The sequence below is a fragment of the Uranotaenia lowii genome, chromosome 3 (genome assembly GCF_029784155.1).
Source record: "Uranotaenia lowii strain MFRU-FL chromosome 3, ASM2978415v1, whole genome shotgun sequence".
Taxonomy (NCBI): Eukaryota; Metazoa; Arthropoda; class Insecta; order Diptera; family Culicidae; genus Uranotaenia; species Uranotaenia lowii.
The window spans coordinates 160,864,041-160,888,480 of NC_073693.1; the positions used below are offsets into that span (position 1 = coordinate 160,864,041).

The 24,440-nt window shown below is 35.5% G+C and overlaps 1 protein-coding gene across 8 annotated transcripts in view; it reads right to left on the reverse strand.

Moving 5' to 3' along the window:
• The window catches only part of LOC129756171 (protein furry), a 347,173-nt gene that overhangs the window by 97,090 nt on the left and 225,643 nt on the right, over positions 1 to 24,440 (reverse strand). For all 8 annotated transcript variants that reach the window (XM_055752972.1, XM_055752970.1, XM_055752968.1 and 5 more), the window contains one exon: positions 3,464 to 3,929. In XM_055752972.1, the coding sequence (XP_055608947.1) occupies positions 3,464 to 3,929 (466 nt within the window). The remainder of the gene's footprint in view (positions 1 to 3,463; positions 3,930 to 24,440) is intronic.

A 24,440-nucleotide genomic window follows, 5' to 3' on the forward strand; every position in this document is an offset into this window, starting at 1 on the left:
CTTTTCTTCAACGATTACACCCATTTTTAACACAATTTGTACGTGGAATACGTAGAAAATCAGCGATTCGCTTAGGTGGCGCATAATAGGGCATGTTCCCCTACGGTGGGAGGTGATTTGGGCAGAGAGCCAAGCCGAGAGCCGAAATAATGAAGCGTGTCGTGCGTTTCTTGGTTGGAAATTTTCTATTGATAGAAATAGCTCTTCACACATTGATACAATACTACTAAATTCTTGCTAGGCACAAATTTTGGTCAAATGAATAAAAAAAATTTGAACAAAATATTTTTTTTTCTAGAAAATAGCTTGCTGATTTTTAATTTTGATACAAATCTGGTCAATTTTTTATTTTTTACCTGTAGTCTTTGATAAAAAAAATGAAAAAAAAAATAAATATATGAATTTTGTAAAAATTTTAGGACCCAATTTTATTGTTTCTAAAATCAATTTAAAAAAAGTGGTCTTTTTTCAGAGATCGCGTTCGCGGCACCTCTAAACATGATTTGTGGATGTGGATTTGTAGGATGTGGAGAACAAAAGTGTTGTTCTCCACATCCTAAACTACCAAGATGTGAGGGGCAGGGTGAGCCCCCAGATTTCCAAACATTATGCAATTTTGGGACACCCTTCACATATCTGTTTTATTAAATTATTAGACCAAATAGCAAGTATTTTAGAAGCGTTTCTAAGCAGAGTTATATTTTTCTGATGAAAGGAATCTCTGAAGAAAATGATAGCTATTGTTTTTCAATGTTGTTGTTGTGTTTTTTCGTTTGAATCGGCCTGAGAAAAAGCTTAACATTTTCCTGCAATCTGATAATTTTGAGTTTTGTAAGACAAATCCCCATTCAAGTCAAAAAGAGCCGATGAGGTCTAGTGGACAGGCTGGCGCGAGTCTGGTTTTGTTATGCCAGTCGTACTGGGTTCGATTCCGGGATCAGCAAGAAAACTTTTGGGTTCAAATCCCATAAGTTGGCCGACAGGTAAGATGTGTTTTCTCTTATAACTGACTATATAATAAGATTAATCAGTTGCCAGCTGGCCAGGTATATACACACGAGTGCGGAATACCTGTCGTAGATTTATATCACTGAAAATGTGATGAATCTTATACGGTTGCGAAACTCATTGTCTCGTTCTCCTAATAAGACTCACACACACATACACAAAAAAAAACACATTCATTACATGACAGTTCGTACGAAGCCATGGAATCGGGTATTTGGTGGTTTGCACTGAAGATTAGCCGAACTCATGATCTAAAGAATGCAATTCAGCGCATACGTTGGCGAAACTGTGGTGAATCTGTGCACCCATGGTGGATAATCTACATACATACATATATACAAATCCCCATTCAAGTAAAAACAAAGATTTGATTTTGGACCTTATTCTGCGCTGCGCGTGAGGTGACGATAATCGAGTCACACGAGTCACTCGATTCGAGGAGTCGCTTTAGATGGGAAACACGTCACTTCGGATGAACTTTGAGAATAAACCTCTGTCATTTCACTCACACAGACTATCGGAATAAGGTGACTAGAGTCCCATGACAGTAAGGTGACTCGACCATTGTCACCTTACGCGCAGCGCAGGACAAGCGCCATTATATTTCGATGTATTTCTCACATATTTCTAAACAAACTATACATTTTTTTCTACAACTTTAAAATAAAAAAAAAACTTAAATTCGCACAGTGGCAGTGAACCACAAACCCATTAAAGCTTCAAGATCAAGTTAGCCGGAATTTTTATTTTATGAATTGTTGACATTGTGGATACCAAAAATTGTAACAGTAACAAAAATTCTTAAGAACAGAAATAGTTAGGCAAAGGCATTTCTAAGTCTGTGATTTTTTTCGATTCAAGAACACAAAGTTGTACGATGAATATGTTCAGTAGATTTTTTTCGAAAATTTTAACTTTTTAACCGTTGGGTAGAATGAAACGAAAGTTTGGGTGGATTTAGTTACCAGTGAATTGTTTACATTCTGCAAGTTTTAAAGTCTTGTGATTAAAACTCGCGGAAATGGAGATGAAAGAACGATGTACGTGATAAAATCTTGCGCATTCATCACGAGAACAAGGATTTCTCGCATCGTTCCATCGCTAAAACGTTGAGAATCGCGAGTTCCACGGTGTCGCGAGTGATTAAGCGGTTCGAGGAACGATTGACCACCGATCGGAAGCCCAGAAGTAAAGGAAAAAGTATTCCGTACAACACCAAAAATCACAACCACGTAGTTGGAGCCTTCAACCGAAACCTGAACGCCTCCGTTCGGGATGTGGCTAAGAAGCTGCACCTAAGCCGAAGTTTTGTCCAGGAGGGCAAAACTTAGGCTGGGCTTCGAACTTTCAAGGTACAAAAGGCCACTAATCACGGCGAGAAGCATAGCAAGTCCTCCAAAACTCGTGCCAGGAAATTATACCTCAACATGCTGACGAAAGTTGAATGCCGCATCATGGACGACGAAGCAGATGTGAAGGACGACTTGAAACAGATCCCGGGAACCTGTTTGCGTTCCGGAGCATGTCTGCAGTCTAAAGATGTCTAAATTTGCGAATAAATTCCTGGTTTGGCAAGCCATCTGCACGTTCGGGAAGCGGAGTGCACCTTTCGTGACCCAGGACACGATGAACGGACAGGTGTACATTAAAGAGTGCCTCCTGAAGCGACTGCATCCTTTCCGGAAGGCCCACAGCGTCACAACAATCTTCTGGCCGGATTTGGCCTCATGCCACTACTCCGCATGTGCTGAAGTGTTAATAAGGTCAATAAGGTCAATTTTGTGCCGAAAATGTTCAACCCTCCCAACACTCCGGAGCTCCGCCCCATCGAGAAGTACTGAAGGATTCTGAAGCAGCACCTTCTTAAACGAACTAAGGTAGTAAAAACAGTCGGGGAACTGAAGAAAGTACGGATTTACATGCAAAAAACGGTTGATTCAAAGATTGTGCAGAATCTCACGGCCGGAGTTAAGGCCAAGGTGAGGGCATTTGCGTATGAACTGTAAATAAAATACGATTAAAATGGTAAAATGAAGATTAATAATTATTTTTCAATGCTTGAATACTCGAATTTTGCGAATCAATTTAGTATGTGGCCATTTCATTGTGGACACCCTTTAAGTATTTACTAGGATAAACCGAACGGAGGCCCCTGATGATTGAAATAATAATCTTATTTCCGTATAAGTGATAATAAAAACTGAACTCAAATTTTCAATGGTTTCCAATTAACACATAAAATCAATTAAATTGGCGAGCATTGTTGCAGTTGGAATCTGATTCTGTTAGTTCGAAAGCTAGAAACCCTCCCAAAATAGATTAAACCAACAAAAATAGAGTCTGATTTTCATGAATATTTTGATATGGACCTCGGTTACAGACTAAAACGAGCATAGATGATTGAGCGCGCTAAGGCGATTTGCAGCACGTGATAACCCACCCAGTTTCAACTTACCAGCAAATTCAGCAGCAGCTTTTTGCAGTGATCCCGAACGATGGGCCGCGTGTGGTCCAATCCGAGGAATAGAATGTGCAACATCAGTGGCACGTGCAGGGTCCAATCGAGGCCGGGAATTCCGTCGACCACGATGTCGGTCAGCAGCATGACGGCCACATTGCACCGGTGGAATCCACTGATCGGACTCGTTGCATCCGGAAGGAATTCGGTCAGCGGCGCAAAATACCCCCCATACTCGGGCATCGGAAGCGGATGCGGAGCCGTCGGTTGTTGCTCGTTGCTGGACCGCGTCAGTTGGGCAAAATTATCCTCCTGGTTCATTTCGGACTCGTTCATCAGCATAACGTCCTCGTGGCGGGGCAACACACAGGGACCGGAAGCGGTGCGGATCTTGTCGCTTCCTCTCGGCGGTCGATAGCTGCTGCTGGCGAAGGCTCGCAGGGCGCTGTCCGATTTGCATGTCCTTCAAAAGAGAGCAGAAGCAAAAGAGAGAATCGAGACCAATGTCAATATTTGTGCGGTACGTACTCACTTATCATCTATCGAATGGGATCGAAACCCATGTGACTAACAAACATAATTAAGCAGGAAATTGCAGATAAAATTAATCACTTTCAGCGAGGAACAAACAATATACTTCTTGCTCTGCTCAGCCATTTGCCAGTGTCTAGTCTGCCCAAAGTATACAATATTTGAGTTTCGTTTTTTTTAAGGAAAAATATATAAATCATGTATACCGCTAAACAGGCTGTATTGGCACGAACTTATCTTCCGGAAGATAATTTTTCTCTGGGCAAGTCCCAATTAGGGGAGACGAGGGATTCCAAATTGCAAAAAGAATATATTTAGCGATTATTGACCACCTCCCTCTGCCTTTTAAATTCCCAAAATATGCATAAATATCAAATACTGAAACGAAGTCGTTATCTCGATCCATAAGTTGTAAGAAGGCTTTACCTTTCATGTTGAGATTCGTTTACAATTTCTTGTATATTGCAGACAGAAAACGTTATTGAGCATAGTCAAAAATAGTACAAAAACTGATAAAAACAACAAAACAAAAAATAATGAAACGATGGCCGATGTAATTTGAGTAGATGTTAGCCACGATATGTAACAGTATCAATTCTTATTGTGATACTACTCAACTGTCCGTTTATTACAAACAATCGATGTACACAATTTTAAACATGTCTGTTTATGTAATATCACATCGTCAATGTAATCATATCGAAGCAGCTCATAACTGTCAACAAAATAGTTTTCATATCAAAAACTCCGGAAGGGTTTCTGAGGCTCAGAGGCAACCAATCTACTGGTAAAATATATCGATTTGTTGCTTATTTTTAAGAACAAGTTCACTGGTGTTGGGAAAAAGTGGTAGAAATTTTGGCATTTTGAAAATTTTACCATGCAAAAATGTTTTCAAGATCTTGGGGCGTTGTATTTTTATACAACACTGTTTCTATTTCAGCCGTATGTGATAGAAATATTGCTAATTTTGCATCACAGCATGCGAAAATACAACACGTGTTGTAAATAAACTAGAAGGCCACAGATCTTGAACATATTTTTGCATGGTGAAATTTTCAAAATGTGCCGTAACTTCCGTAACTTGCTCTAAGCAAATCCAGTGATACTTACTGATTTTCATATTTATTATTTCCAGGAAATTTGAAGATAAAAGTGCAAGGATTATGGAAAGAAATTTTTAAAACAGATCGGAGGGTTATTATGATTATTTACTACCCGCTACCTTGGGATTCCTCTTTTTTTTTAGGCCCAAGGCAATCTCCCAAGGATCTCTTCATGCCCTACATGCCGATCCGAGGCCAATATCGAGAACCAGCGTCGGAATAGTCAATTATTTTGATCCGAGCCTACGGAAAGGCAAAAGCTAATACTTTCGACGGCGGAGCACATTGACGGAATTGGTTGTGAAAGATCAAAGCGATGTTTTATTAGGTAGCATTTGCGACTCACGTTATGTGCACGTTTTTGATGTAATATCGCGACACTTTTTTTTGCTGTGAATGTTTAAATTCTCAATATCCGATTTTCACAACTTCTTCTCATTTTTTTTTTCATCTCAGCTTTTCATACCTGAGTTTTACTTAAGTAGGGTGATTTGCCAATCGTTGCACAGCTAAGCACTTGATTTTGGTGTTTATGCTGTATTTTAGTCATTTCAACCAAATTCACTCGATTTTTTTTGTCGATGAACTCATACAGGATAGGTCAACAAGATCCAAAGGTTCAAGTGTTTGAAAAAAGTGACATAAAAATATAAAAAAATCATTTAAAACAGCTTGTCTTTGCCCAATAGTTGCACAGTTAAATTTTGCGTTGTGCATAATGTTGTCCGATTTTTTCCAATTGTTGCACATTTTAAAAATCAGTCACCATGAGGTCGAATAGGCTGATATTTGTTACGGAAGCTTACAATGAGAACTTCTAGTTCAAATGCAATCTTATTTTTAGACGGCCCCTTATGAGGGGGGGGGAGGGTCTTCCATATAAACCGTCCAATGCACTTTCCAATTCCAATTCGGCCCCCCAAAAAAAAAACACAAAGCTGCCGGTTTGAGTGTCTGGAATAGCATTTATCACACGTGATGTTTTCTCAGAAACTCGAATCCACCTCTTAATTTACCCGAAGCCATTTGAGTGGAGTGTTATTTAACCTAATTTGCCCAGTGTTGAGCCTTTTTCTTTATATGTCCTACCAACATAAAATTTTATGTCTTTAAAATCCCATAGAATGAACTGAGAGGTATTTAATGCTTAATTTTTATGTGGCTATTATCAGGTGAAAAGATTAGAGAACGTGATCTGTTTTCCTCCCTTTTACCCCTATGAAGAAGATGCGATTTTATAAAAAAATCGTTTTATGACTCACTTGGAAGTTGATCGATTTTTATATAATGAATATCAATTCAAAACTTGAAAATGGTCACAACCATGCCCAAAATGTCAGATCATTTGACTGATTTATGCTCATGATATACAATTTTGTATACATTTTTTTTCAAAAAGCTAATTGATTTAAATATCTTTTTCATATAAGTGGGTTTATTTGTAATTAATGTAACCTCTGTAGCATTTTATCAATCTTCAGGAAACAATCACATCACAAAGAAATGCTTCTCAAGAGTTTTCCGGCTGAAAAACTGTTTTGGATCAATTTAAGTTTCACAAAGCTATGACTGTGACGACAACTCGACGGCAGATTCGAATTCTTTCCAACCTTCGACTTCTAGTTTTTGGGATTAAGGGTCGTAGTTTTCCTCCTGTACAATATTCTGACAATATTAATAACAATATCAAAGGAATCCCTGTTGACATGCAATGACATTTTTTTAGATTTGTCGTCACGAAATTAGAGAAACAGATTTTTTCAGAAGTGCTTTTAGATTCTTTGCATAAAATGTTGAGTAAATAGTCGGGATAAAAGATTTCAAAATAAATCTGATTAAAAAGTAGTCTCTCAAAACCAATGCAGTTGAGTTGACTTTGACACTTTTCAGACAATGCAAATTGCCCGACTTTCGTACAAACATAAGTTTTTTCAACGAGTATAATAATTTCAAAACTTCATGTTTAGATTTGACGGTAGATAAAATAAATTTATGGATATATAAAGTGTCTTTGAATTATTGAATTCAGTGTTAAAAATCAACATTGAGTGAAAAAAATGTGAAAATTATGAGTGGAAAATAATTAAAGCACAGAATTTACTAAAATTACTAGTTAAACGTAAATATCCACTTATTCAGAAAAATTTGTCATATCAATAAACAATTCGAGTTGTTTTAGCTGCATGTAGTCAATGAACGTGTTCAATTTTGTAAGACAATTTGTATGCAAGAAGAACATTTTGCATATACAATAAATTCAAATAAGTTTGAAATAGATTTTGTTTTGAATTATTGATTTTGTATATTCTTAAGAATAATTGTTAGCCATCATGAGAAGAAGCAAAGTATTTCATGATAAAAGTTATAACCATTTCGAAATACAAAATCGTAATCCATTGAAAAGTATTGTAAAATTGCAGGATTTGCTTACTGAAGCTTTCAATAATTTCATGACATGTTTTTGCGAAAGTTTTAAATCATCACACTTATTCGCTTTGCAAAGCTGTATAATGCGATTTTAAATTTCATCCGGTTAACCAGCTTTCAAATTAGCTGTCAAAACACTAAAATTAGAAAATATTTACCTTTTTTGAATTTTTTGTATGACAACGAATATCATTTCTAAGGTTCGTGTTAGGTTTAGTTTTTGTTCACATGCAATGTATTGCAAGAACCAAGAAATATTTAAGAAATACAAAATTATGCTTTTGAACTTTCAGTACATCTCTGATGGTTTTTGAATGAATATTTAGATTTTTTCTTTACTAATTCAAAACACGTTGATATAATTCAGGACTTAATCAATCGCTCACAAAATTTTTATTGCTATTTTAAGCTGTAAAAACAACCAAAAAAAGTTATTGGAGGTATACGAATTTATAAATTTGAAATTTCCAAACAAATTTTGCAGCGGAATAATGTACAACAATGGAGCAGGAGGAGATTGAGCGGACCAATTGTTGCACGATCCAACATATTTTCTGGTTAAGTATGGATCATAATTTTTTCTCAAAATCATGGTGTTAAAATTGTCTAACAAACGTTTCGTATAGAAAACTGGTACGAAAAATGTTTTATTCTGACGTAAAACCTTATTTGCCGTGGAAGGAATGTTAAGATTTTTGTTAACAATTAGCACAAAAATCGCGCGAAAAAAACAAGAAAAATTAAAACTATCGTAAGATACACACTTACCAGCAGAAATTATCACAAAAGCCTCATTTCATCAGAAAACATTCCGAATTACATGATTCAGTATTATTTTTGAGGAAAAGTTGAAAAACAGCTAGAATATTGACAATTCAAGTCATGCTGTGCAATAATGGGTAAGGGGACAACGATTGGCAAATCACCCTATAATTTATCATTTGAGCTTTCTCAGTAAGTTTCAGTCACATAAATAAGCTAAAATTGATGTTCTAGTAGGTACAACTATTTGATAGTAATTTTAGTCTTTTCGAAAGTACTTCCTGCAATTTTTAATATTCTCATTGAGCACATAGGTTCATTTCAATATATATTTATATATTCTTAAAAAAAAAAAATAATGATGTGAAAACCATCATGACCCATTCTAGGCGACCACCCCGTATTCCCTAAGTGTTCATTTTTTATTATTAACGAACTGTGAGAGGGGATGCTATGAGGATCCAAAAAAGCAAGCGAGGTATTTTACTCTACAATCCAAATTTTTAAATTCAGAATCAAATTATGATAATAGAGTAAGAGTAACAATCTAGACTAACAACTAATGCCACAACCTAACCTTAAAAACCCATCCCAAGTTCAAAATTCTGCTTCACTTTTCAAAATTTTCTCACTTGTTCATAGAAATTAAGGTCTGAATATTAAATGTTTAAATGAATTAAACCTATTTCGGAGGATCTGATTCCATAATTCCCATAACCAAAATTGTATTTCTTTTTTCGTATTTCGGATTCTTTATCCAGTTCAGGATTCTTGAATTTCAGTTCGAACAATCATAAGAAAATAGAAATGTAAGACTGCTTCAAAATCCTGGCTCAAATTTGGTTTTGTATTTCATATCAAATTTGAATCATGTTTTTCGAGATCATTTGCATTTTAAATAGTTTGATAATAGTTTTCCAAAAATGAAAAACAAAATTATATATTCAAATTCGAAGTTCCTAAACTTCATTTTTACACAAAATTTCAAAACTTAAAGTTTCGAAATGGCAATTCAAAATTGAAAACTCAGATTCAGATTCATCATTTGAAATTCAATTTTAACTAAGACACGAATGCCACAAGGATGGTAAAGTTTAATACAGATTAAAAAAAAATAATAAATAGTGAATTAAGATTAAACCTGAACAACACAATTTAAATAATAGATTCATGAACGAAATTTAGCTCATGAAATTCTGATCTGGAACTAAGATTTGGAAATCGTATTTTTTTTTAAATATTTCAGAAATCGTATAGAAATTCGGAAACAAATTCAAAGCTTTATTTTTGGATTCAGGTTCAGAACTCAGATTCAGAATGCAGATTCAAAATTCAGAAAAAGATTTAGCTTGTAAATAAATTGTGATGAATTGAAGAAATCACGAACTTGAGATTTCTTGTTAGTCCAATTTTCAGATTACAAATTTTTAATAAAAATTAGTTTAACACACAATTTAGCTGAAAATCACAAATGAAAAGAAAAATTTTATTTAATTTTCTAAGTTTTGTTTTATGCAAAAAACCCAAATTTTATTTAAAAAAAACCAAGGATTATCATTATGGAATTGATTCTTCATTAAAAATATTTGCTGTTAAAGAAACATGGACCTTATCTTCTCCTAAAAAAATCTGCACAAAATTCCATATTTTCCGATGTATTGTTTAACATTATGAACACATTAAGGACCCGAGAAAATCTAAGCCGTCAGACACCAAAATTCTGCATTTTATATTTCAGAAACCAATTGACAATATTCTGCTTATTTAATATATTTGAAAAATCATTTGTGTTAACATTTTTAGAATGAGGTTTCATTATTAGATTCATAACATTCGAATTGTGCTTTTTAATGGAGCATACTAACGGCAAGCGAACAAAGAGATTTGTCGTATTTGCTCCGCAATATGTTAATATTGTAGTTTTTTCAAAGCCTTTAAAACTAAAATCATCAGATTTGGCATGTTTGATTTGAGTATAGATTTTTTCTAAGAAATGAAAGGCTCTCTTAAAAAAACATAGTTTGTACTGGAATCAAAGATTGATCTATCAGACTTTTTAACAAATTCAAAGATTATAACCATCGACGATAACGTAATTAGTTCACCTTTATGGTTTAGGACTAATTTTCTTAAGTCACGATATAATACGAAAACTTTTAATGTACAAGAACTTATAAATGAATACTCATATAGTTACAAACGTAACTTGTTTTAATTATTTTTTGTATTCGTGCATTGTTGGACAAAAAATCATAGGTAAAAATCAGTCACCAAAACTCCCCCCCATGAGTCAGTTCTTCCGACGGCCCTGATACTAGGTTTAATGTTTCTTTCCTGACATCACATTTAATAATGATATATTTTGTTTATATATTTATAGAAAACGTAAAATTCAAACTTGTTACATTTAACATAGATTTTTCAACCCTATTGGAACTTGATTAGATTTTGGTGAGAAGTGGTCTTAAAAGTTTGTCCGACACTGTATTATAATTTTCAAATAAGTTTTTTTGAACAATCTGTCAAAATATGAATAAAAAATATTTCTCATTTTTTTAAATTTGTCAATTCTCTTTTCTCATATATTATTTATGTCTCATTACTCATTTCTCACATCTGATTTATCGTTCCTAAGTTTTTGTTTCTCATTTCTCCTTTATCTTTCTCCTTTCTCAACTCTCTATCTCACCCTTCTCAATCCTTTAATTTCATTTATAAACACTTTGTTCTAAATTTCACAGTTCTTTACCGCCGTGATATGTCAAAGCGACGTAATTACTGGAAAATGAACAGAAATCAAAAACTTAGCATTACAAACTAAAAGAAGAATTGAGAAATGAGAATTGAAAATTGTTTATAGAGAATTAGAAAATCACAATTGAGAATCAAGAATTAGCTATCGATATGTGAGAATTGAGAAGTGCCTATTGCCATTTTTTTTTTTTTTTTTTGTTAACGTTTCAAATCGCTGAAACAAGTTGAGCACCACTGACTCTCAGTGTGTGCTGCACGGCTAACTATAACCCAAAACAGTGTTCCGAAAATCACTCGGAAGAAACGCTCATGATAGGTTTCTTGTTGGAAAAATTCAAAGCCGAATGCTGCTGCCTGTAGTTCCCTAGAGAGTCGGCATAGCGGCAATGCGAGGTCAATGTAAACAAGATTCAAAAGCGAGAGCGCATTCGCATCTAAGTCGATCTCTCAAACTCACTACCTGGTGTATCAGAAGTGATTGAGACACTTACTGATACAAGATCCAATTCGAAAATCCAATCATTCACTCACTCAAACTCAGTCAATGCGGCCTTGCATCGGTGCATACTGCCTGCGTACTTTCTGCCAAAGCGGCAGATACATGTGTATATACATACTGCATGCGTGTTTGAATGGCTATTTTGGTTTTAACCAACAACAGCAACAACAAAGAAAGATGTATCAGGCAGACAGAAATCGATCATCGATCAGTAAACGAGTGAGTGAGTGATTGAGCAAGAAAAGTTATTGACTGAAAGAAGAAACTGAAAATCAGGTAGCTCCTCACTCAGTTGAGAATTCCAACCGGAGAAGGAGCGTCTCTCTTTCAAATTTAATTTCTTTCATTCTCGGTGCAGCGCTGTCGAACACAATCTTTGCCCCGCTGGGAGATAAACCAACCGACAATTTAGGTTTTGCTTTCGCTGTTGAAAACGTTTCAGTGTCTCTCATGAGAATTGAGTGATTTTCGGAACACTGACCCAAAACACAAACACTCAAAACCCAAAACTTGTAGCATTATCACAATTTACTTACATAAAATTTCACTAATAGGACATATTCAAAACCTAGGCTAGCTTACATTATTTATCCTACTTACGGGCCCGTATTTCCTACATTAGTGTACAAACTGACAAACAAGACGAACAACATCCATATCACAGTTGGTTCGGAACAGGAATATCACAGCTGAATATCGCGGATTTTCTGGCAACCCTGCCTGGTTGCATTGCTCCACGGGCCCGCATCACTGCCCGGAGCACCTCCGCTGTCTGCTTTTGGCTAGTTCTGTTGCGGCTTGGCCAAACAAGCTGGGCCCCATAGTGCGTTGAGCTCCCGAACAACGACACTCGGCTCTGCAACAACGACCCCCCAGGGGCCGTTGAATTTGTCCAAATTTGTTTTCATACTTGGCAGTTGTCGCTCTGCAGTTGTCTTCGGACTCGTTATCACAGTGTGTACACTGACACCGGCATACTTCCTCTTCCGGACCGAGAAATTTCTTGATCTGACTTATAGAAGTAGCAATTCGATGTGGTTTCTTGTTGCACAACCTTTTTCACGAAATCCGGCATCCGTGTCCTTTTCTGCTGTTTTTATATATTCGTCGTTTTTGTTTACGTTTCTCCACGTGTGTGTCTGACGTTTAACACGCTTAATTCTAAACACTCAAGTTTTGACTCGAATGAACCCAATAACTACACGCTTAAAATTAAACAACCACAAATACTTAATTATAACGCTACATCGCATTTCATTTCATGTTTTACTACCTCAACAAATTAAAGATGATTTTTTTATTTCTCAATTACTCTTTTAACATTATGTTTTTGGTTTTCGATTAAAAATATTCATTTATCAATTAGAGGATTGAAGATTGCAAAATGAGACCTGAAAAATGATAAATGAAAGAAAACCGTGTAAATGAGAATTGAAAAAGGCAAAAGAGTTATCAAAGCCTTCTGTATGCTATCTTCAGTTCTTTAGAATTTTTCAATGAATTCAATAAGTTCTTGATTTGCAATTGTCAATTTAATTTCTAGTCAAACTACAGTTCCTGAAGAAACATTAAGGGATTGAAGAGTCGAGTGTCTTAAAATAAATCCATATTATCTATAACAAAATGAAAAAAAAAAATCTGCATTTCTTAACCCTTTAAAATAACACTGATCGAAATTCAAATATCTCGGAAACGCTTGGATATTTTTCATTAGGCCGGAACAAATTTCAAATCCTTCTTTTGTCACTCGGAGTTGGAACATCGCGAGGGGGGGGGGGGGGGGGGGACAATAAAAAATAATGACAAAACCAAAAAATTGGAATAAATTGCACGAAAGCTTTTATGGAACCAAATTCCATACTATATTATTGCATGAAACCTATGAATCAAGTACTTTTTTATCGAAAAATTCATTAAAATCAAGAATACAAAATGTGAATAAACTTCCATCTTCCAAAATTTGGTTCTTGGTCTTGTAATCTTTCGGATAGTTGAATTTTTCTTTGAAACTTACTTAAAATACTTCAAACTTTATTTATTCCCCCTTCGGGATTTTGGAAATTTCGAAGGGGGAGGGGGGGGGGGGGGAAGGGGACAAAAGAAGAAATTGATATTTGTTCCAGCCTTAATAGACTGATAAAAAATATTAAAAGATTAAAAGAAATTAGCCCGTGATATATTTACAACGATATTTTAATGTATGTTTATCAAACAAAGTACGCGCAAAAATCAAATTTGTTATTTCTTTTATTTTTTTTGCAAAAAGTAGTTTTTGGAAAATCACTGTTGTTTCTTTAGATTTGCAAATTCTTACAAATGTTTTAATCTCAGTCCATCATAAACACCTTTCTGCTCCCTATTAACAAGGTTTGGAAGAAATTTGCAGTTATGATTCTGTTTGAGTTATGATTCTCAATTTTATATCTTACTATCTGATCCCATACGAACTCCGTTTTGCTTTCAACTTGGAACATGTCATGAACAGTTTGTATGAATCACAATTTCCAAGCATTTTCCAGATGCATTTCCGAATGCATTGTTATGCAACTGCCAAAAAAATCTTGTCTATTAACTTTCATCTCGATGCGATACAAACTCACGTAATTATATCAAAAACAAATTAAGCAGTTTTTGCAAAAACAAATTAAACAGTTAACATGGATGACCTCCTTCTTTGATGTTTGATACAAATATTTAAATCAGGAATCAATTGACCGTCCCAACCCCTGTGTATAAATTTCGGCTCGATCGTTGCATAACAACGCAATTATTGCCAAATAGTTAAACCCCTTTCGGTGGGCTTTTATACAATCTTTGATAACTGAAATCGATTGCCCTTCCCTCAAAACTCTCGTGTGTAAATTTTCAAAGCAATCCATTGCATGATAACGTCAGAATTGCTAAAAGCAGTGAAAAAATAATTAATATGGACGACCTTTTCGTCGACCCCTGACAAAACATTTGACATCTGAAATCGATTGCCCGTCCCTGAAAACTACCGTGTGCAAATTTTCATCCCAATCCGATGTATAAGAACGACGATATTGCGAAAATATTCAGAGGTTAATATGGACGACCTCCTTTGCCAGCCCCTTACACTGAATTCAATACCTGAAATCGATTGCTCGTTCCTCAAAACTTTCGTGTACCAATTTTCATCTGAATCCGTTGTATAATAACGACAATATGGCATTAACAGTGAATAGTTAATATGGACGACCCCTTCGACCGACCCCTGCCTTTAATTTGGATAAGTTAAATCAATTGTTTGTCCCTAATAACTCCTATGTGCAAATTTTCATCTCAATCCGGTGTATAAAAACGTCAATATCACTAATATATTGGAAAGTTAATATGGACGACCCCTTTTGCCGGCCCCTTACACTGAATTTGATTCCTCAAATCAATTGCACGTCACTTAAAACTATCGTGTACCAATTTTCATCTGAATACGATGTATAATAACGTCAATATCGCAAAAACTGCTAACAGTTATTATGGACGACCTCTTTGGATGACCAATCATACAAAATTTTACACCTGAAATCGATTGCTCGTCTTTCAAAACACTCATGTGCAAATTTTTAACACGATCCGACGAAAAGTAACGTCAATATCTCGAAAATAATATTTGTCTTGTATGGACGACCCCCTTCAGAAGGGGTCATCTGAAAACATTTTTCATCTTTCCTGGTCCTAATGAGCATCCATGCCAAATTTCAGACCTCTAGCTCTTAAGACGGCTGAGTATATAGAGGACAAACAAACAAACAAACAAACAAACAAACATACAGAAATTGCTTTTTATATAGGTATATAGATTTATTTTAAAAATGTTCCCCAACAAATTGATTCCAAATTAGCTTGAAAATGCGTTTGTCAACTGCTGACAATCAAAGAGGTAGTGGCTCCAGAGACCTAGTTTGACTAATAAAAAAAAAAACGATTGGAATTTGGCTCAAAAACCGATTTCGAATGCCACCATCCACTTTCTGCATAACATTGATTGAAATGAGCCAATTTCACAATTCCTGTAGAACTATCCAATTGAAACGTTTCTTCTGATTGTTTGTTTGGCAGACCGTATTTGGTCGATTTACAATACATCGAAACTCTCAAAGATTGAATGAACCATACCAAATTCAGATGCCACTTTCAATGTGTTTTTGTTTTAGCTACAATTTTCCTGAAGACCGCTACACCTAAAGTTCCGATTCGTTTAGCTTCCCAAAAGTTGGGTCCATTAACTTTGGGCTTCGAGCAGAAATAGAGAGAGACTGCAAAAAAAAAAACTCAAAAACTCTAAGAAAATTTCTTGTTCTCGAAAAGCCTTGGGGCCTTACGGTTAAATCACTCACAAACACTTGAGACATGTTTGTTTGTTTTTGTTTTCCGTTTTCACCAAAAATCCCAACGGGCACGAGTGTATCGATGGAGGGCATCGGGCATGAAATAAATTCCAAATTCGGTTTGGAAACTTTTGGGGTGAAGCTTTTGGGGAAAACTAGCTGGAACGTTTCGCATTCCTCCGGCATGGCGGCATTGAGTTTTATGCTCTTCAGGGAAGGTAGGGCAGTTTCTAATTTCTAACAAATGAAAAAAAGAACATTTAAATCGAGAGATGATTAAACACGAATCCTACAATACATTTATTTTCATGTGCTGGATTCTATTTAAATTTTCGTTGTTTTAAATAAAATAAAAATTATTTCCATACTTTAAAACATTCGTAACAGAAAAGGATTGAAGCTGCTTTGAGGCTTAAGCAACACAATAATGCCGTTACAATTCGAACCGGAACAATAAACCTCAGCCATGGCTCTGAATACTGCTTATGTGACAGTGGAATCATCGTTCGCTTTTATTAGACCTCCCTAACGTAACGAGCATCATGAAATAAATTTAAATTTGAATGGAATATTGACTTTTACAACCAATTTAAAAGTTGCTCTATATACGGATACATTGCGTGCAGGCAAAGATCCGCCGATGGTGGTGGCAGAATAAAATTTCATCTATCTAGTCAGTCAGTTGATAAGAGTACCCATCGTTCCAGGAAATTTTCTTTCTCATGAGTCGATTGATTTTCCTGTGTGCTTTTTACGTGTATCTGTATTTGTTTTATTCGAAAAAAACGTCAATCTTTGTCATCGAAAAGACGGGTCGAGTCGAGACAAAATAAAAGGACGTATCTTTATCAGCCATTTCCAGGAATTGAATCAAGACGTTTTCGGAGAATTTTTCTACAAAAAGTTCTATTTCACAATAACATAAGCTGAAGGTAACAAAAGGTTTACAACTCAAAGATAACAAAAAATGTCTGGTCCCCATTTACGTTGGATTGTCCTTTTAGTGAATTCAAATGTTTATGGTTGCATGTAAATTATTTTAACTAAACTATACAACGTTTATTTTGTGATAAATTTTAACTAAGTTTTTGAAAAATTAAGATTCAAAAGTGTATGATTTTTTTCGGAAAAAGAACTTTTGCTTACACTTTGATTTTGCTCTATTGTAAAGAATAAAAATTACTTTCTGCCGACGCTTTCAGATCACAGTACAGTTACCATTATCCGATTATCTCCTAAGTAAATATTTTAGCTTCATTATGGTCAGCACAACTTCGTTAGAGCTATAGCATTAATTTTCTCAAAAAGCATTCCAGAGCACCAGAAGCACCAGAAATCAATTAAAGCTAAAATCTGGCTATTTGACCCTGTTCGAGAAACGTCATCGTGACAACTTTTTTAATCTTCTGTAAAATTATTATGCTGCATCAAATTTTGGCCACCAAAGCTTTTATAAAGCTTTTATAAAACATCAATCGTGTCAAAATTGACATAGTGAATCCATCAACATGGCGTCATTTTGTGCACTTCAATTTTTCAACCAACATGGCGTTAGTCAATTCAATGCTTAATAGCTTTATTATGGTCATATACATGGCTAATTAATTTTATAACAGTTTTATGAAAATTCATTATTAAGTAAATGAGGAAAGACCTTTTAAATGGAATAAATAATGTTGTGAATTTCGGGTGAAATGAAACCATGAGTTGAAGTCGGATTTTTTTTGTCTGACGCCATCTTAAAATCCAAAATGGCAGCTTACGCTTAACTTTAATATGTTGTAAATGACTTAAAATCGCATGAAACCCCTACAATATGAGTATTGGGTGAAAGGCTAAACGAGTAGAAGTCGAATTTCACTATCTGGCGCCATCTTAAAATAAATGCACCTCGTCAAATCTGTAGAACAAGGAAATTTTAGTGTAATATTTATTTTTATGGGAAAAAAATAAAATTAAAAATATTTCGCGAAAAACATTTTTCAATAAATATAATTAGAACCATAACCAACATAGCGTTAGTCGATTCAATGCTTAATAGCTTAATATAAATATTTTTCTGTCCCAAAAACAACCGGATACGCAGAGAAAACTGGACGACCTCACCGGAAGCTCCAAGGCTGCATGTCTCAAAATCAATGCCGGAATGACCAAGTCGATGGAAATCAACACAGAAAATCCTCCCAAATTTGTGATAGCTGTTGAGAAAGTGGAGTGCTTCCAGTATCTTGATAGTCAGATAACGTCTGATGGTGGTACCAAGAATTACATCGAAACCCGAATTAGAAAGGCCCGATTTGCGTTTGCGAAACATCTGGCGGTCACGCCAGATCTCTCTGTGAACAAAAATCCGGGGAAAAGGCCTATTCCGCAGAGTTGAACTGAAACGAACATTTCCCAATTTCCATTGAAACTTTTTCTAAACTTCGACAGTATCGGAATGTGATAAACTGCAAAATCGGCTTATAATAATGAAGCACCCTTAAACATCGTAAAAGGGTAGCTCTACATTAGCTTTCCTCTCATCAGTCCTCGAGTCAGACATGTTTCATTCCTTCCAGGTCGCTCTCACACAATTCCGTATTTCATTTCGTTTCGTTCGATAAAGTCGGAGAAAATTCGACGAAATGTGAAACCCAATTAAGAGGATGTCTGTCGGTGTAAATTTGATTTGAAAGCCGAATTCACAGGAACGTGCTGTCACCAAAGCAACTACGAAAAAAGTATTTGGCAAAATCATTTATTTAATGATGCTTGCCTAAATTTTTCGTCTTTCTCTCTTCGCCAACTCGGCTGAGGGTTTTCGGTCGGTAGGTTACAGTTTCCAGCCAGACTTACTGATTTTTTGTCGGGTCTATGTGTAATCTGTTGATTTCGAGTTGCCCGGGGATGTGGCTCGTGTGCGGGTGTGCAGCTTTTCCGTGCCTCTTTCATATATCTACGTTGGTACAGACTTTGATCGGGATGAAGTTTGATAAGATTGATAGGAATATTGATTTCAGATTATTGTCGGCTTCGAAACTTTTCCATCGGAATTCCATAATTGATGAGCGAGGGCAAATGGAATGTATTCATTTATCTTATTTCGTTACGCTGGTTGAGCTCGCTACTTATCAAATCGTTAAATAACTTGCTGTACCGATTTTGCTTTCATGCGTGGGGATGATTGGTTATATGTTGCATACATTTTGATAAATAACATTTGACTTAATTCCATCGAAACCTTGAAAAAAAGTTTGATTTTTTTCTCTTACAACATTTTTTTATTTATTGAAATAACTCTCAGTCTAATGTATCAGTAAAGTGAGTTGACTATCAATGAAACAATTGATTAAGCCTTTGTTTGATTCATTGTGTACTTTTGACGTTTACAACAAACAATCGGGTTTGTAAAACCATTAAAAGGTGATGCATTTTGTACAATCATTACAAATTACTTCGTGGGACGATAGACATACAAATACAATAGACCAGTAGCTAGGGTAACGAACCTATTTTGGACCGATTTGGAAAGTGACTTTGCTATTTCGTGAAATAAAACGTTACAAAACTCATGCTATTCCTTTGGAAAATATCAATAACGGCGCCGGCCACGTCCTAATAGTCAATGGGGGAAATATGAAGGAATGTTAGTGAGATACTTTTAAGATTCAATCAACAACCTTTTGCCCTATATATTCCAAAGCCTATTTTTGAAAAATTTAGAAATAAATGCAAGTCTATATCACCAACTATAGAAACTGTCTATACGTCTGCGAATATACATATAATAGACTAGCTGACCCGGTAAACTTCGTTTTACCAGTTACCTAATAAATCGTTGGAAAATGTTCACAGTTCTATAACTTTTCGTGCTCGTGAATCTGTTTTCATGAAAATCGTCTTCAAGTTTTTCGAGTTTTGTCCCGTTTCTAGATGATTTTATTTTGAAGTTCCCCTTCCATAAAAAGTGAGATTCTTGAAACTATTATACAAACCATCTCTGACCCGAAAAACCCTCGGATACCAAATTTCACTTCATTACGACCGACCATTCATACGTGATATTGTTACAAAGAAAACGCCTCCATTTTTATATATTAGATGTGGAAAAGAGATAATTTTATATGGGGACTCCTCTTCCATAAAAAGTGAGATTCTTGAAACTATTATACAAACCATCTCTGACCCGAAAAACCCTCGGATACCAAGAAATTACACTTCATTACGACCGACCATTCATACGTGATGTTGTAACAAAGAAAACGCCTCCATTTTTATATATTAGATAACCAAGAAAAGGGTTATGTTAGTAGGGTGAGGTAACTATAACTTCGTGGATCCATTTTGATAAATGGTGCGATCGTGTAAATACGACTCTTGAGTGTAAATACGACTTATTGGAAGTTTGGCACCTTGTAACTTTATTCGGGTGTATGCATATTAAAAACAATGCTTGGGGGACCCTCAATGAATTCTTAAAATCTTTTACTCTGCATCATTACTTTTTTTTATGGAAAGCCCAACGAAACTTTATTTTCAATTTTCCATCCCTTATGAGCATATCCATATTAAACAGTGGTTTTTAAACTGTTTCCTGTCGCCGTCCCCTTTTGCTAAATTTTTAAGCTCAAAACGCCCCTTTAGAAAAAATCTTTGAAATACAAAACGCTGATTGGAAATGTTTATATTCCAAATTTATTTCCAAGAGCGAGTACAGGCGCTATATTTAGGGTCAATGACCAGAGATGATGGTGCACAAAAATCTTAAACGTGTGGTTTGATCGTTCAATACAGATTTTTTTTTATGTGGCAGCTTGTGGAAAATCTCAGAGCCCTTCTGAGGCTAAAACTTCTTACCGCGGGGGAAGGCTAGGTATATGACTTGGGAAGGAGTTGGGCGAGACCGTAATACACCAGAGGCACTCAATTGAATACTGGTTGCTCCCTGATAGGTAAAAAGGCCAGGGAGCTGTATTACGACTCGTAATACTCGTAATACTCGTAATTTACGAGCAAAGGGGTTTTACTATATTCATTGTGTAAAGTGTCAATATGTCAGTATTGATGTATAGTATTGATTCTGTGATTACTGTGTTATGTAATGTAACAGACAAATAATAGCCACTTTTGGCTGAGTTTTGTTGTTACGATGTGTAATGTAACAGACAAATAATAGCCACTGTGGGCTGAGTTTTGTTGTTACGATGTGTAATGCTGGACTGTGTAATGTAACAGACAAATAATAGCTACAGTGGGCTGAGTTTTGTTGTTTCGATGTGTAATGCTGTATTGTGTAATGTAACAAACAAGTAATACTCACTGTGGGCTGAATTTTGATGTTACGATGTGTATTGTAACAGACAAATAATACCCACTTTTGGCTGAGTTTTGTTGTTACGATGTGTTATGCTGGACTATGTAATGCAACAGACAAATAAAAGCAACTGTGGGCTGAGTTTTGTTGTTATGATGTGTTATGCTGTGTTGTGTAATGTAACAAACAAATAATAGCCACTGTGGGCTGAGTTTTGTGGATACGATGTGTAATGCTGTGTTGTGTAATGTAACAGACAAATAATAGCCACTGTGGGCTGAGTTTTGTTGTTACGATGTGTAATGCTGTGTTGTGTAATGTAACAGACAAATAATAGCCACTGTGGGCTGAGTTTTGTTGTTTCGATGTGTAATGCTGGACTGTGTAACGTAACAGACAAATAAAAGCCGCTCCCCAGGAAACTCTTATCTCCCCCCATGGGGCGGTAGGGACCACTTTGAAAACCACTGATATAGAATGTTAAGCATGACAAGTATCATAGTAAGGAATTAACTGTATTTGTCCGAATGTTTCATGATTAACTTGATTTATGAGAGAAATATTGGAAAAAAGTTGCAAGGTTGTTCAAATTATGTACCCGGTCCAAAAAAAAAAAGTCCGCTACCCTCCACTAGAAACATCACAGCTTTCTCATATCATAATGTCTGTGTATAGAAAAGGATAGCGCAATATGCTTCTGATAACACGTCCATGCCGATGATGATGATAATGCGGTGTAATCTTTCGTCGTTAGCAAGCAATTTCAGTATGCGAAGAACTGTTTACAAGCAGCAAAAGGGTAGCTTTCACGTTTCTAGTAAAAACAACAAGCATAGAGCGAAATGTGTCGGTACAAAAATTTGACATCTCGTCGTCGCCGCTCGCTCGCTCGTTTGCTCGTCAGTAACGATAAGCATTAATTTGATTATCCATAGACACAGAGAACAGAACAAAGGTTTGAAATGGGTAGAGCTATGGCGGCAAGCCTTTATTTTGGTATATCACGATGAAATTTGAGACCTATTTTGCCGAAATGATTTTCATAATCGGTTAGCACAAACCCGATTGAGGGCTTTTGTTTTTGCCGATTCAAAATGTTTACTTAACTCTGTTCATCGGTAGGATGTGTTGAATTGAATGTAATCTGCGTTAGCATAAAATCAAACAAATTAAAAAGAACAACACACAAATGGATGAATTCACTAACAATAGATGTTACACTACAGTAGGTATGCATTAAAAAAAAAGACGAAAGCGGGTCTAGTCCCATTTTAGTTTTATTTTCTTTGCAGTTTGTATCTTGTCTGCGGGCCGCTTGATTCCATAAAAACATGAATATGTACATCAATTTTGTTGTCGGTAATTTGACCATTTTACTTATACTTGAAAAATTGAAAAGATCGTTGAAAGTCATTAAGGGGGGGGGTAGGGTCTAACGGGTATAAAAAAACACCATTTTCACGATTTTTTTTCTAGAGCTATCGTTCAAACAAATGTATTAATTTTTTTTGCTCTATACAAAGCATTGTTAAAAGAACATTTAGTATTTTTTTTGTAGAAAAATATTGAAAAATGAGCCGGTGACGGAGCACTTTCGAGGATGCCTTTTAGAAAACAGGATTTGCGGTGGACACTGTATCTCAGCACAGAATCATCTAAATTCAAAAAATCAGAGCAAAATATTTTTAATAGATGTTTTTCTGGACCCCAACGTTTTTATTTAACTTAAAAAAAAATTTATGAAATTTTTGTGGCTGTTTGAAGTAAAAACTACGATTTTTCACGAAATAATTCGCCATTTTTTATCTGTAAATCTCCCCAAAGTAAAAAAAATAAAAAAGAAAAACGTTGGGGTCTGGTATTTTATATGTAGAAAATATGTTCCAAATTTGAAAAGAATCGGATAAGTAGTTTTCAAATGACGATGTCCACGGACTTTAAAAATGTGCTTTCGAGAAAAACGCGTTTGAAGTTTCTGCTCTTGCTTTCTTGCAGTATTAGGGGAGATGGGGGCATAATGGCCACCTTGAGGAAAACGGTTATTTAACCATAGAAAATAGCTATAATATGGAGGTTACATTATTGTTTCGTGTTCAGACACTTGAAAAGCCTATTCCCTAACGGGCTGAAACGTGAAAAACTAGATGAAAACGTTAAAAAATGCATTTTAAAAAATTTTGTCAAAAGCTGAAAACCGGCCACTGTGGAGGCATAATGAGAACCCCCCCTGAGGCAGTATGAGCACCATTAATCAGAGCAAGATGTGCGTTTTTGCCGGGGAATCTAGCAGCGAATTCAATTCGATGAAGTCAGGTGAGTCGTAGATTCATCGAACAAAGCAATAACAAAATAATCTAGGTCTGTTTGTAGAATGCAAACAATTCACGCACGCTCAGACATTAAGTGCTTTGTTCGGAGGATGATGCTACTAGCCGTATAATGTAACAATAAAAAAATCGATCATGAATTGTGAATGGAAAAAAAATCACCTCGAACAGAAATCTAACTCTAGTCTTTTGATTACCTCTCCGACACCTTACCAATAGGCTAAATTGTCGGATGAAAACTAGTCAAGGTGTGGCGCTATAAATCAATTTTAATTCGTGGCTAGATTCTACGGCAGAAAATGCTCATTATGCCTCGATAATATGGTGCTCTATATGCCCCTAGTCAACAAATTCAAGTAAAAACGTGTTTTAAAATTGATAAAAGTGAAAAATCAAAAATTTTATGATGGTAAAATTTGAGAAACAATGTGTACATCATGTTGCAGTGCGTACATTATTGATCAAGGTTATTTTAAGATCATAAGAGCTTATTTCGAGGTGCTCAAAAATTATAATATTTTCGTAACTTTAGAACCAAGCTAGTTTTTTTTAAATATCTCTGTAAAGATGATAAGGAGATTCCTTTTTTTGTGAAAAATTAATACTATAGGAAGTACGAGACAAATCCTCATGAAAATTTATTTAAGAAAATACGCACTTTCGTAGAAAAGCGTAGTTCTCATTATGCCTCGGGTGCTCGTTATGCCCTCATCTCCCCTAGATAGGAGGAGATAAAGGCCTGTAATTTCTATACAGTTTTGCTTCAATTGACTTGAAAATTTGACACAACATTCTTGAAATGTTTTACAATAAGAAAATAAAAAAATTAAAAAATCAATTTTTTGAAATTGTTAGACCCTACCCCCCCCCCCCCTTAAAAAGAACCTTGAGTCGCTTAGACCGCACAAACATATACTTCCAAT